This window comes from Peromyscus maniculatus, chromosome 7 (genome assembly GCF_049852395.1).
Source record: "Peromyscus maniculatus bairdii isolate BWxNUB_F1_BW_parent chromosome 7, HU_Pman_BW_mat_3.1, whole genome shotgun sequence".
Taxonomy (NCBI): Eukaryota; Metazoa; Chordata; class Mammalia; order Rodentia; family Cricetidae; genus Peromyscus; species Peromyscus maniculatus.
The window spans coordinates 35,217,278-35,229,991 of NC_134858.1; the positions used below are offsets into that span (position 1 = coordinate 35,217,278).

General features: G+C 40.4%; 1 protein-coding gene across 1 annotated transcript; it reads left to right on the forward strand.

Moving 5' to 3' along the window:
- The first annotated feature begins 1,801 nt into the window (after positions 1-1,801).
- On the forward strand, positions 1,802-11,311 carry LOC102924224 (olfactory receptor 8B8). Its single transcript, XM_042282101.2, has 2 exons — positions 1,802-1,812; positions 10,378-11,311. Exons 1-2 carry the CDS (start codon positions 1,802-1,804, stop codon positions 11,309-11,311), a joined length of 945 nt encoding a protein of 314 aa, XP_042138035.1.
- Positions 11,312-12,714: the final 1,403 nt, after the last annotated feature.

Consider the following 12,714-nt stretch of genomic DNA (forward strand, 5'->3'; position numbering starts at 1 on the left):
ATGTGATGTATGTAACTTTGTGGTGGTAGATAAAGTATGTTTTGATCTAATTTACAGAAAAGGGAAATTCAGACTAAAATATTTAGACTTTCCCAGGCCATAGTCCCAGTCTGGCTCCTTGAACTACAGCACATTAATTCTAGAGTAGGGTGTCCCACCATAGGCAATGGGTGAAAAAACCCAGCTTTTTTCTGTGCACCAGAGATAGATTCTGTTCCCATTGCCAGGAGCCCCTTAAACAGACAAAACTACACAACTGTCTCACTTATGCAGAGGGCCTAGTCCAGTCCCAAGTAGGCTCCACAGCTGATGGTCTAAAGTTCACTTACCTTTTCGGAGGAGGGGGATGGGGGGTAGGTTGGGGGAAAGGTTCGGGTTGGGGGTGAGCGAGAGGAGAGATAAGAGGGAGATCTGTGGCTGGTCTGTAAAATGAATAAAAATTTTCTTCATAAAGAAAAAAAAGAAAGAAAAAAATTCTAGAGTAAAACTGGCCCTAAGAAGACACTCCCCTATCAGAAGCTTTAAAAGTCTGGTCAAATTTTACAGAGAGGTTTTGTGGTTTTCTGTCCAGCAGAGATGTTAAAAAATAGCTTAGAGCCTTTACCATCCTGCAATTAGGGTTTTTGGGACATTTCTGTCCAACAGAAAGTCTGTTGCTTTCTACTGATTAGCAAGTCTCCATGTTTAGGATGTACAAGAAATGAACAATTTGACATCTCTACTACTGTCAAAAATTACCTTCTTCCAGTAAACTGTCTTTATATGATGAAATGGTATCTCCTTGCATTTCCCACTCTAACACAACCTTGGACCATGATGTTCCCTTTTCACACCTGGAAAGCACATATTTTATACTGCTAGTGCTAGTATAATTTGCCTTTTTTAATATAGCACATATATTTCTGAGATGAATGTCACTTAAAAATGGATTCCTATTTTAAGAGCTCCAAACTGTGGGCTATGATGAGGCTGAGCGCTGGGCAGCTCTTAACTTCAGAAGTCTTTTTGTAGCTCTTTTTGTTACTGAGTAACTTTCCTCATGCTAGTCCTTAGAAATCTCAGGAGGGTCCTTCTAATGTGTAAAATCCTTGCTACTGGAAGTCACTGTCGACGGAGGTGCACCACAAGGCACAGTTGTCAGGACAGGGGTGAAATGTGCAAGTTTAAAATCTTAAAGATATAGTGAAGTCAGTTGTGTATAACCTAAATTATTTAGTTTTGTAAATCGACTCACCCTGTAGTTATTTATTTATGCAAAACTTCAAATGAGCTTTGTTAGTATTTAAGAAAAAAATATATCCCTGAATTCACTATTTTTTTAATCTGAGCTTTTATTGAACATATTATTTTCTATGTAATTTAGTAAATATTGATGATGAATATACTCATTCATCATTGTAGTTAGTGTTGGGCATGCAGAGAAAGTAGCATTTGAACATATGATTTTGATGTGCAATCGCTTGTAACACAGCTGGAGCTGAGGTCGTTGACACCCTAAATTCCCCATACAAAGGAAGTAAATAGTTAAGAAGAAAGAAATGTTAATTACCCTGATTTTTATCACTGTAGATAGTTTACATTCATCAAATTATCATACTCTACTTATAAGTAGAATTGCAATGTTGATAGAAATATAAATCTCACATCTATCTAAAAGCTAAATAAAAGAATTTGACCAAGTAACTATAAAGGGATATAAGGGAATAAGGATCTTATGTTTTATTAATCCAAAGCTACTTATTAAATACTGATATCTGATCCTAAAATCTATCCATTATGGTATTGATATCTCTGTTTACAGATGATATCACTGTGACTCAAATAGTTCAAACTCACTGAATCCAGTCAGCCTTGCCCATATGTGCATGGGAGTAGGGTCATCCATCAGAGCATGAGCAACCTACTAGGAACCATACACCTTAAAAGAACTGCTTTTCCCTACCGCCAGCAGCCTTCAAGTACCAACGCTCTTCAGCTGGGGTGGGGGTGAGGGCTTCATGAGCTCCTCTCCATCTATGGGGAATGTTGATTGTTCCCTTCTTGAGACAGTCATATACATGCAGCAAATATTTTGTGAGTCTATGAGTGTAACAGCCCTGTTCTATCCAGAAAACTGTTTAGCCGCAGTCCTCCCCAATCTTCGTCTCTTACAATCTTTCTACACCCTTTCCTACAGTGTTTTATGAGCCATAATGTGGAGAGTTATGATACAGATGTCTCATTTAGGGACTGGCAGTTTGTATTTACTCATTCTCTGTAGCCTGACCAGCTATGAGTCACCGTAACCACCATCCACTGTACAAAGAAGCTTCTCTTGTAAGAACTGAGGGCTGCCCTAATTAGGGATGACCAGTTTGAAAGCAGCTTGATACTCTGCCCCTTTAGGAAAATAGTAGCAGTAGATTGCCCCTTGGTGTCTATAACCTCCCCAGTATTGGATCTTGGCCAGGTTTATACTCCCAGGAATGAGTTCCAGCCTGTGTAGTGGGTTGCAAATCTAATCAGAAAGAGGTTGATTATCTCTGTAACATTCATGTAACATTGCACCAATGGACATACCTTCCCAGATGGTCATTGTTGTAGCTCATAGGATTCAGAGCTGGGTAAAACTGTTGATGGCTTTTACTCATCAGTAGCTTGTATAGCATCTTCTGGCACTTGAAAACAGCTTCTAGGGAGGAAGTTTCCAGCCTGAGTTCTTCATGTCCTGTGACTCAAGTATGTGACATTTTCAGCAATTGCAAATAACCACCAAGTTCTAATGGATAACCAAGAACAATGTCAATAGTAGCCGGTTTTGTTTGGGGGGGGGGATGGTCTATGGGACACCCCCTGAAAAATATCTTGGAGCTAGTATCCTACACTTAACATTTTATTTGATATGGTGTCAGAAAGAAGCATTGTTCCTCTATATAAGGTAACTCCATTTAAACCCTTGATACACACACACACACACACACACACACACACACACACATATGCACATTTTTATTTAAGGAAGTTTCTAAAATAGCTTTTCCAAACATCCTTAGTTTTCTCTATCCCTTTCCTGCCCCTCTTCCACCCTCCCAGACCCCTTTCCATTGCTCAGCCCCATTATCCCATCTTCCCCTTATTCCACCTGCGTTCCCTTTTCCCTTAAAATTCCCTTATGGGCCTTTACTACTTTCCTGACTTTTACACGTTACCCAAGTTAATCCCACATCTAAAGATTCAAAGCGAGGGTCCACATTTGAGAGATAACATGTGGTGCTTGCATTTGGGGTCTGGGTTACCTTATTAAGAATATTTTTCTCTAGATCTATCCATTCACCTGAAAATTGCATAGAATTTTATAATGTATATAACACATTCTACTTACTCTCAGCTACTACCCTCCCCTTTCCTTCCCCCATCTCTGTCAGCTCTCCACCTCCTACCTGTCCCCTTCCCACATTCACATCTTTTTGTTTTGTTTTGGAGACTTTCCTGGAACTCACTCTGTAGCCTAGGCTGGCCTTGAACTCACAGAGATCTACCTGCTTCTGCCTCCTGAGTGCTGGGATTATAGGTGTGCGCCACCACCACCACCACCACCCAGCTTGACCCAGTGAGTTTAACCAGGGTTGTTTTGTGACCACAGTGTGAACTATCCGTTAGAGCCACACTTTCCTTCTCCTCTCGTGCATTATGTGTGGTTATTTCGTTCCACGATTAGCTCAGCCTGTGGCTTCTGTAATCCCCTCTAACGTACGTCTTAATATTTTCTCCTAAACTCTTATACTGAGAGCCTTTTAAAATTTCACATTCAAATTAAAAATTTAATGTATAGAATTTTTGAGGTAGTATTATATTTAATATTATATATTTATTATAAGTAATTTTTGAGGTAGTATTATATTTAATATTATATATTTATTATATATAATTAATAACTATAGTATTATAATTTGCTCTATATATTTGTTTGGTAATGATCTAATTAGTATGCTTGGCCTTTTTATTTCTTCTAACACCATCATTCCTGCGTGTTGGGTCTCTGTGTGTATTGAATCTTTTTCATGTGTTCACAGATTTACTTTGAACACCTGGCCGTTGGGTCTGCTCTCTGTTTGCTCTCTCTTTGCTGCTGCACTTACTGTTGCTTCAGGGATTGAGGTTTTCGTCACTTTTACCAGTTAGTTCTGCTCCAGCTCTAGTCTTCCCCTACGACCATTATTGTAGCAAATACTGTGGCCCCTCCATCACAGCAAACGGCATTCTAAACTAAAAGGCTGGATTCCTTTGGCTCACAGAAGCATTCTTGTGCAGAGCAGGGCAATAATAGAGTCTGCTTAATACTATTTTTATAAAAACTACCTGAATTGATATATGTAAAGCACTCAGTAGAGTTCTCACCCAACACATGGTGAGCTTATAAAACAAATGAATTCTAGTATTAGTATTCTTGAATCCACCAGGTGATCTTTCTTTTTTATTTTATACATACACAACAATTATGCCTAGATTGGTGCATTATGGAGTGGGGGATAATAAAAGTAAACAGAAACTGGGAATGCAACAGTAACTGACACACAGCTCCTAATAGTGTGCTTCTGGAGTTAGAGTAAATTTCTTGCTATCTTTAAACTCTGCGAAGTTTCAGTGGCTTAGGAACTATAATGTGATCACCCCTGCTGTGTGGTGAAGGTTGATGTTCTGACCTCCTCAGACTAGAAGTAGGAGGGTTAATGCACATGCTTCAGAGGTGTTGTGTGGCCTTTCCATGCACCATATAGATAATGACACAATAGAATGAAATGGAATTAGAAAAACGGAAGTACCTAAACAAAGATGCATTGTACAGAAATCCCTGTTCTCGAAAGAGGAGAGATGTGCAAGAAAAGGGATGGTTAAGAATAGTTCTTCCTACACTGCTTTCTGCCTGGGCTTCATCTGCTCCTTAGGGAACATGACTTTAGTGAGTCCCCTGTTGAGAGGATTTGGAGACATAGTTCCCATGGCAACAGACTTCCAAGTGACATAAATCCACAAGCATTTTACTTGCTTGTTCTGTTATCCTAAGAAGAATCCTCAGCAGTACCAGGAGAAATGTCAACTTTTAATGAAGTCTGAGTGGGCTGTCTGTGCCCCAAGGAACCCCTTTCCTACGGGGCTCATTTCTGGTTTGTAATAATAGTTTATTTTCTTTAATTGTGAGCTCACAGCATTGAGACTGAGAGCAGAATTGGGGTTTATCATAATTACCAGGGCAGGGACACATTTCTAAGTGTAAGGTTTACATTTGAGGACTCTTATTACTGAGAGGTTACTGAAATACATCTCATCAAAACATTTTTAAAGCATTTGTTTTTCCTACATGTGTGTATGTATGGAGATCAGAAGAGAGGCTTGAATTCCCTGGGACTGGAGTTATACATGCTTGTGAGCTACCATGTGTGTGTTGGAAACTGAGCCCCGGTCCTTTGTAAGAGCAGCCAGTACTTTTAACCACTGAATCATCTCTCTGGTCCTGAAATGTATTTCACAATGAGCACTGATATACATACAAACATCATCCAACACTCATACCTAACACCCATGACCATTACAGGAGTTTCAACTAGCTTGCTAAATGGAATACAAGCAGCTGCTAACAAGGTTCACTTAGCAAAAATGACTAAACAGCATGTGGAATGCGCATGACTCTTAAGTTTTAATAATTATTGGGAGCCAGGCTGTCCTGGGACTTTCCTTGAGCCCCTGGTATATAGAGAAAGAACTTAGTTCCTTGTCTGAAGCTAGAAACCTGTTTGGAAAGGCCAGTAATGGCCTAGGACCAAGGCTTTGGGGGAACTGAGGTTTTGGATCATGGGAACTCGACTTTCCTCACCCCTTTGCAGAACTGTGGTTATCAGTCCTAAGGCTGCTGAGCACTTGGTCTGTGGTGCACTTGAGATATCCCATGTTCTCTTTGTGCAACCTTGCCTGATCAGTTTCCTGCTGACTTTGTCCCATTTTCCTTCTGCAAACTGCCTATAAGATGCTGTGCTTCTTAATAAATGTGACTGCATGAGCCATCAGCCCGAACAAAACCTCTTTATCTCAAATTTTCCTGTCTTCTTCCTTTTTATCTCATTCCCTTGTTCTCCCTCCCAGGAACCTGTCACTGATGAATGACTTGCTGGTCCAGGTCAAATAAGAATGTGTTGATAGGTTCGTGAGAACCTTCCAGAGAACTGATATGGACAGAGAATGGAAGGCAGAGCACATACTTAGCCTGTGAGGGTTTGGAGAACTTTTGTTAAAACTAGAAGTGGGTACACAAAAACGATAACGTGAGGCTGGAAGGGAAATTTTACTTGATTTCGTGATTTAGGCTTTGTGGTATAATTGAGCAAGGATTTTTGAGAAATGGAGCATTGATGGTGGGGTAGGAAGCAAGGAGAGGATAAAACAGTGAAGGAACATGATACTGTCTGAGGATTCAACTATGTGGGAAAGAGGAGCCTTAGCTAAAGTTTTTTTTCTTTTTATCTTTTTTCATTCTCTGACAATTTCATATGTATATCTTGAGTTTTCACTCATGTCCTTCTTCTCTACTGAAACATTTCTTCTTCCCAGGAACCCCCATCCTAATTTGATGTCCCTTTAATGACCCACTGAGTTTAATTATAGTTGCTTGTATGAGTGGAGGGCTATTTACTAGATAAAGCTTTGAAGAAACGAGCACGGTTTCAAAGCTTCTCTGATCTCCCTCATTTCTCTTTTTTTCTTTTCAGCCCCAGATTGCCTCTTACAATCCACATAACTTTCAGCAAGACTTATTCTCTCTCATTCCACCCTTAAATTATATACATCTTATTTTTGTTTCTGCATATATTTGGAACATTTAGCAAGTCTTATCCATGCATCAGCCTCTATGCTGGGCTCCTCCATTTTCTTGATCTAATTTGGCCCTCTCAAACACCTTACAATTATCATCTTTATCCCCATTTTTCAGATGGGGAGATTGAGAATCAGTCATTACTGAACATCTATACCAGCAAGCCATGTTTTGCATTTATTCCTAATGGTATAAAATGAATGAACTTAGTGGCCTTCCATAAGTTTATGGAAGGATCCGCTGTCACAAAGAAGAGAAAGTCACAATGACAGCAGCAGTCATGAGTGGAGCTTTGGATGTTTGGTGATTAAGTGCAGAGACATTTCTGAGTTAGTCTCCTTTAGTTAGTAAGCTGATAACAAATTGATATCCTATAGCACTCTGATGTTTGACAGGTTACGCTGAAGATACAAGTCTCTAGACTAGGAAATTCCAGGTAACTGATGAAAGCAGTTGTTCATATTTTATTTTCTGACATGGGATCAAATAGCTCTTGAGAGACTGCCAAACCTATGAACCACTACAAAAACAGAAGCACATTTAACCACTGGTTCTTGGCAATAACTACAATGCCAAGCTTGCACAAGCATTTGAATGACTGATAGGTTACTACATGTATTCCATCTTGTGGTAGTTCATAAATAAGCATTGCAGTCAGGGAGCAATGTTCTTTGGCCACACCTGAACATAACTGTTGCCATAGCAAAAGTAGATCTCTCAGCCAAAGATGATAGGTTGAGTAATAAGAGAGAAGAAATACATATGTCCAATGCAGACACTGGGTGATGGGACCTGAACCCAGGGCTTGATAAAATGTTCAAATTAGTGGGTAGAGGAACCACAGCTACTAGGCAGGGTCAATGTTATAAAATTTATGAGATCTCGAAAAAAGTATAGAAAGATGTTCTGTTCCATTTACCAAGCACTTGTTCTAAAAGTTCCAAATTTCTTATATTATCACTGGCTCACTTAATTATTAAATTATATATGAATTACAAGTTACAAACAGCACCTGAAGAGCTTTCCCGTTAAATAAATCACTGATACTGAATATCTCACTAAATTAATTGATCTCCCTCAGCATAATCTGACAAATTTACTCCCTTGTTCAATATAGTCCATGGAGTCACATCATCTATATTGCTATTGTGATATTCAAGTATCTCCCCTGCATGACCCTGGGATGCTATTTCAAGTCTGATGCCCAATTCTGTGCCTAACTTTAAAGGCCAATTAGACATCTTCTAAGCCAGTGTAACTGCAAAGGTTGGAGACCCATATTTTAATTTTGATTGTACCACCAAACAGCTGTATGACTACTGAATCTTCACTTTTTTTCTCCCCTGAAAATATAGAATTAGATTAGGAGATCCCACCCTGGCTAACTGCCCAGACAACAAGGGGAGAATTAGAAGAGAAATGTTGATCACAAAGTCTCAACCCTGGAGATTCTGATTTATTATGTTTGCATTGGGGGAGCAGGATACACATTTGGAATGAAACATATAATTGTCTAATTGTGCAGCTAGGGTAAAATGATGTTTTAAAATACTGCTTTAAATTGATGGAGTCCTAAGAGTGAGATTGGACTGTCATTAAACTCAAATGAGGCTCAGAGAGCCTTGGGCACTAGGAGGTAAGTTTTGTCACAGGACAGGAATTAAGAAAAGAGCAAAGTAAGAGAGCCAGGTAGAAGGGTGTCAAGCTACAGCACTTTCTCTGACTAGGTATCAATTTTGGAAAAACTTCATAACCAATGACAGTTACTTACTAATGCCAAGCTCAAACTCGAAGAGAGATGAAGGCTGGTTTCTGCTGTGGCTTGGCATTCTACAGCTCCCTTGATGAACTAGAGTATAAGTAGTCTGATGAACACCCTCCTCTGAACCAGAGCAGCATTTTATTTTTACCCTTTCTAGATCTTATCATATATCTAGTCAGGTATTAAATCATAATGTCCAAGACATGTCAGAGCTTTGAAAGGAAGGATCTTATTTTGTATACTTTTATTTCCCATTGGGAGATATTGAAAGTTATTTTGACACTACATTTGGAGTAAGGTGAACCTAGGTTTAATATGGTCTTCATAGCTTAATATCTGGAGAATTATTTCATATCTAAAGTCCCATTGATAAATGCAACCAATATGATTCAAGGATGAAGAAATATGTACCCTTGTGCATACATGTGCGTTCTCTCTCTCTCTCTTTCTCTCTCTCTCTCTCTCTCTCTCTCTCTCTCTCTCTCTCTCTCTCTCTCTCTCTCTCTCTCTCTCACACACACACACACACACACTAGTATTAGCTCCTGTCATGATGTGTTAGAATAAAATGCTAGAATAAAAACAGTTTTTAATGTGCATTAAATAGTGTGTAGTGGACTTTTTTCAATCCTTTACATAGTAATGAATAGATGTTAAGTGAATACACACACACACACACACACACACACACACACACACACACACACACACGTAATTTGACAAAAGGGTCTTCTGTATTCCAAGCTGGCCTCGAACTCACTGTGTAGATGGGGATGACATTGGATTCTCCCTCCCCACTTCATCCTGCCTCATACTCCCCAGTGCTAGGATTACAAACATAACCAAGCCTGTTTTCTGTTGAAGTGGTGGTTAAACCCACAGGGTTTCATGTATGTTAGGCAAACATTTATCAACTAAGTTGCGTCCTCAGTTCTTCAACAAATATTTTTGTTACCAAAAGCCCATTCAATTATTATTGAGGGTATATGCAAAATTTTCTTCCTTTTTAAAAAGTTAGTATCCAGTGTTGTATTGTGACCCCCTGGGAATCTCAGGCTTCCTACATTAATCAGGTCCCAGGTCTCCAAACTCAGAATACATTGCTCAGCCTCCACGAAAGCCGAAGAAGAACCTTAGGGAAGAGTTCCTCTTTGGAGACCTTGTTCTCAACTGTAAGGCGGGTTCTGGCACTCCCACTTAGAGGAACTGCAAGTTCCTCTTGGTCTGTTTTTAGCTTGTCTTGGAATTAGCGCTGCAGCCTCCTTGAGCAAGGAAAATTAAGAACTGGGCAAAAGGCACCGTCCTGACCACTGGAGCTGAAGGAGGGTGAGTGGCTGGATCTGAGTGAAGATTTGAATGATTTCTAAAGCTCTAAGAAAAACTCGGTCACCCTTCTGCCCTGTCCAGGATAACCTTTAGCCTGACACTCCAGAAACAGGTGGGCTTCAACCTCTGAGAGCTCTTCCCAGAGACTGGCACACCTTTGTAAACTTAATTAGAGGCTGGAGTTAGAAGGGCACAACCAAATTCAAGAGCAGAGAGTCCACCCACCGGCTCCTGGGGTCCGTTCTAGCCTCACCAGCCCTTGTGTCTTCCTTGACTGTAGTGTGGAGTCACTGGGACCCTGGGAGATGCCCCACAGGCAACCAGAAACCAGACTCTGCTTACACTATTCTCTAGACCCCAGGAGGCGACAGGAAGGGCAGCAGTGTTCTGTCTCCCTCTACAATGACCCCTTTCTCTTGTCTCTGTCTCAGTAGGATGCCTTGAGGATGGCAGCTGAGAATTCCTCTGTGACAGAGTTCATCCTTGCAGGCCTGACAGACCAGCCAGGACTCCGCATGCCTCTCTTCTTCCTGTTCCTAGGTTTCTACATGGTCACCGTGGTAGGGAACCTGGGCTTGATCTCCCTGATAGGGCTGAACTCTCATTTGCACACCCCCATGTATTTCTTTCTCTTCAACTTGTCTCTCATAGATTTCTGTTATTCCACTGTTATCACCCCTAAAATGCTGGTGAGTTTTATCTCGAAGAAAAACATCATCTCCTACCCTGGGTGTATGACTCAGCTCTTTTTCTTTCTTTTCTTTGTCGTCTCTGAGTCCTTCATCCTGTCAGCAATGGCATATGACAGGTATGTTGCCATCTGTAACCCTCTGATGTACACCGTGACCATGTCTCCCCAGGTTTGCTTACTCCTTTTGCTTGGTGTCTATGTGATGGGATTTGCTGGAGCCATGGCCCACACAGCATTCATGGTGAAACTGACCTTCTGTGCTGACAACCTTGTCAACCACTACATGTGTGACATCCTTCCTCTTCTGGAACGTTCTTGCAGCAACACCTATGTGAATGAGCTAGTAGTCTTTATTGTTGTGGGCATTGATATTGGGGTACCCACAATCACCATCTTCATTTCCTATGCCCTCATCCTCTCTAGTATCCTCCGCATCAGTTCCACAGAGGGCAGGTCTAAAGCCTTCAGCACCTGCAGCTCCCACATAATTGCAGTTTCTCTTTTTTTTGGGTCAGGGGCATTCATGTATCTCAAACCTTCTTCCCTTTTGCCTATGAACCAGGGGAAAGTGTCTTCCTTATTTTACACTATTGTGGTACCCATGCTCAATCCATTAATCTATAGCTTGAGGAATAAAGATGTCAAAGTTGCTCTGAAAAAAACATTGAAGAGAAGTTCTTTTTCCTAAGAAAGGGGCAATGTTTTCAAGAGTCATTCCTTTCCCCTTTCAGATATGACTGCATCACATGTGTTACATAGAGGAAAATTTCATTCTTTCCTGGATGAGTTCATCTTTTCCCTTTGAAAGGTTCACTAGAAGATTCTTAAAGCTGCAGAGTGCTCATATTTAGTAGGGCTTTTTGAGGCTGACATAAATCAATTCCTGTTATTACTGAGAGTGGATGCAGATTTATGTATCTTCCTGGTGTGTGTGTGTGTGTGTGTGTGTGTGTGTGTGTGTGTGTGTGTGTGTTAGCAGAACATTGGGTAGACCACAGGTTCTATATTTCTCATACTGGTTGTTTGAGATGCCCCTCCATTATGGCTTTCTCAGGCCATGGAACACTTTATTTCAAAGATGAGCTGGGTTTGGATGTTAAAGTCTGATTGTGAATATAGAAATTTTATGTGACTTTTAAAGGGTTAATTTTAAATAGAACCTTTTTTTTTGCAGGAAAGTAGGAGGTTTAGGATTTTGTTGAGATGGTCTTGGTTAAATGGACGGAAAAGTTCTTGAGACATTTTATGGAGTTCAGAGGAAGTATATTATGACCTACAGAGTAGTAGCATGACACCTTCTGAGACAGTGATGTGGAACCTAGATGTTCCAGAGTTTGGTGATGCTGCTGCCTGGAAGAACTACAGAAAATGTTAAGCTTCTGAAAGATAAATGTTTATTTTTTAGGGAACAAGGCCCTCTGTATCCCAGGCTGGTCTCAAATTCACTATGTGCTGAGGCTGGCTTTGAACTCTTGATCTTCATGCCTCTACCTCCCAAGAGCTAGGATTACAGGTATGCACAACCATGCCCCAATCAGATAAAGAATTTGTATATTATTTCATACATTCATTTCTTTATTTTAATATTATATTTGTAAAGTTATTGTGGAGAAGTATGCAGCTCAGGATTATTGGTTAAGAACCTAGTAAATATTTTAGGAGCATACAACTGTTTGTGTTACAAGTCACAATCAGGTTAGCTCCAGACTGTGACCAATTAGTGAAAGAAATGTGCATGGAAAGTCATAGGTGTTGCAAGCAACAGAGACTAGGTGTGATGTTTTCTTGTGTCTTTTCAGATCAACTTTCTGCCACTTGGTTCCTTCTCCCCATGTTTTAGATGAAATTCTCTAATGAACTCCCTTCTGGGTTATTTTTTGGGTCAAAGTCAACCGCAGCCTTGACAGTGGAATCAGGAAGCAAGCAAAGAGTGATATGGTGGCATTTATTTCTGAACTTCTTCCCAGCTAGGCTAAAGGTGCAGTAATTAAATGCCCCGTTTCTATTGCGCTTCCTTTCCTTGCTTCTTCCTGTCAAGACACCACAGTGCCTCCCCTGGTGCTGTTGCTGGCTGGACACATTAGACAGTCC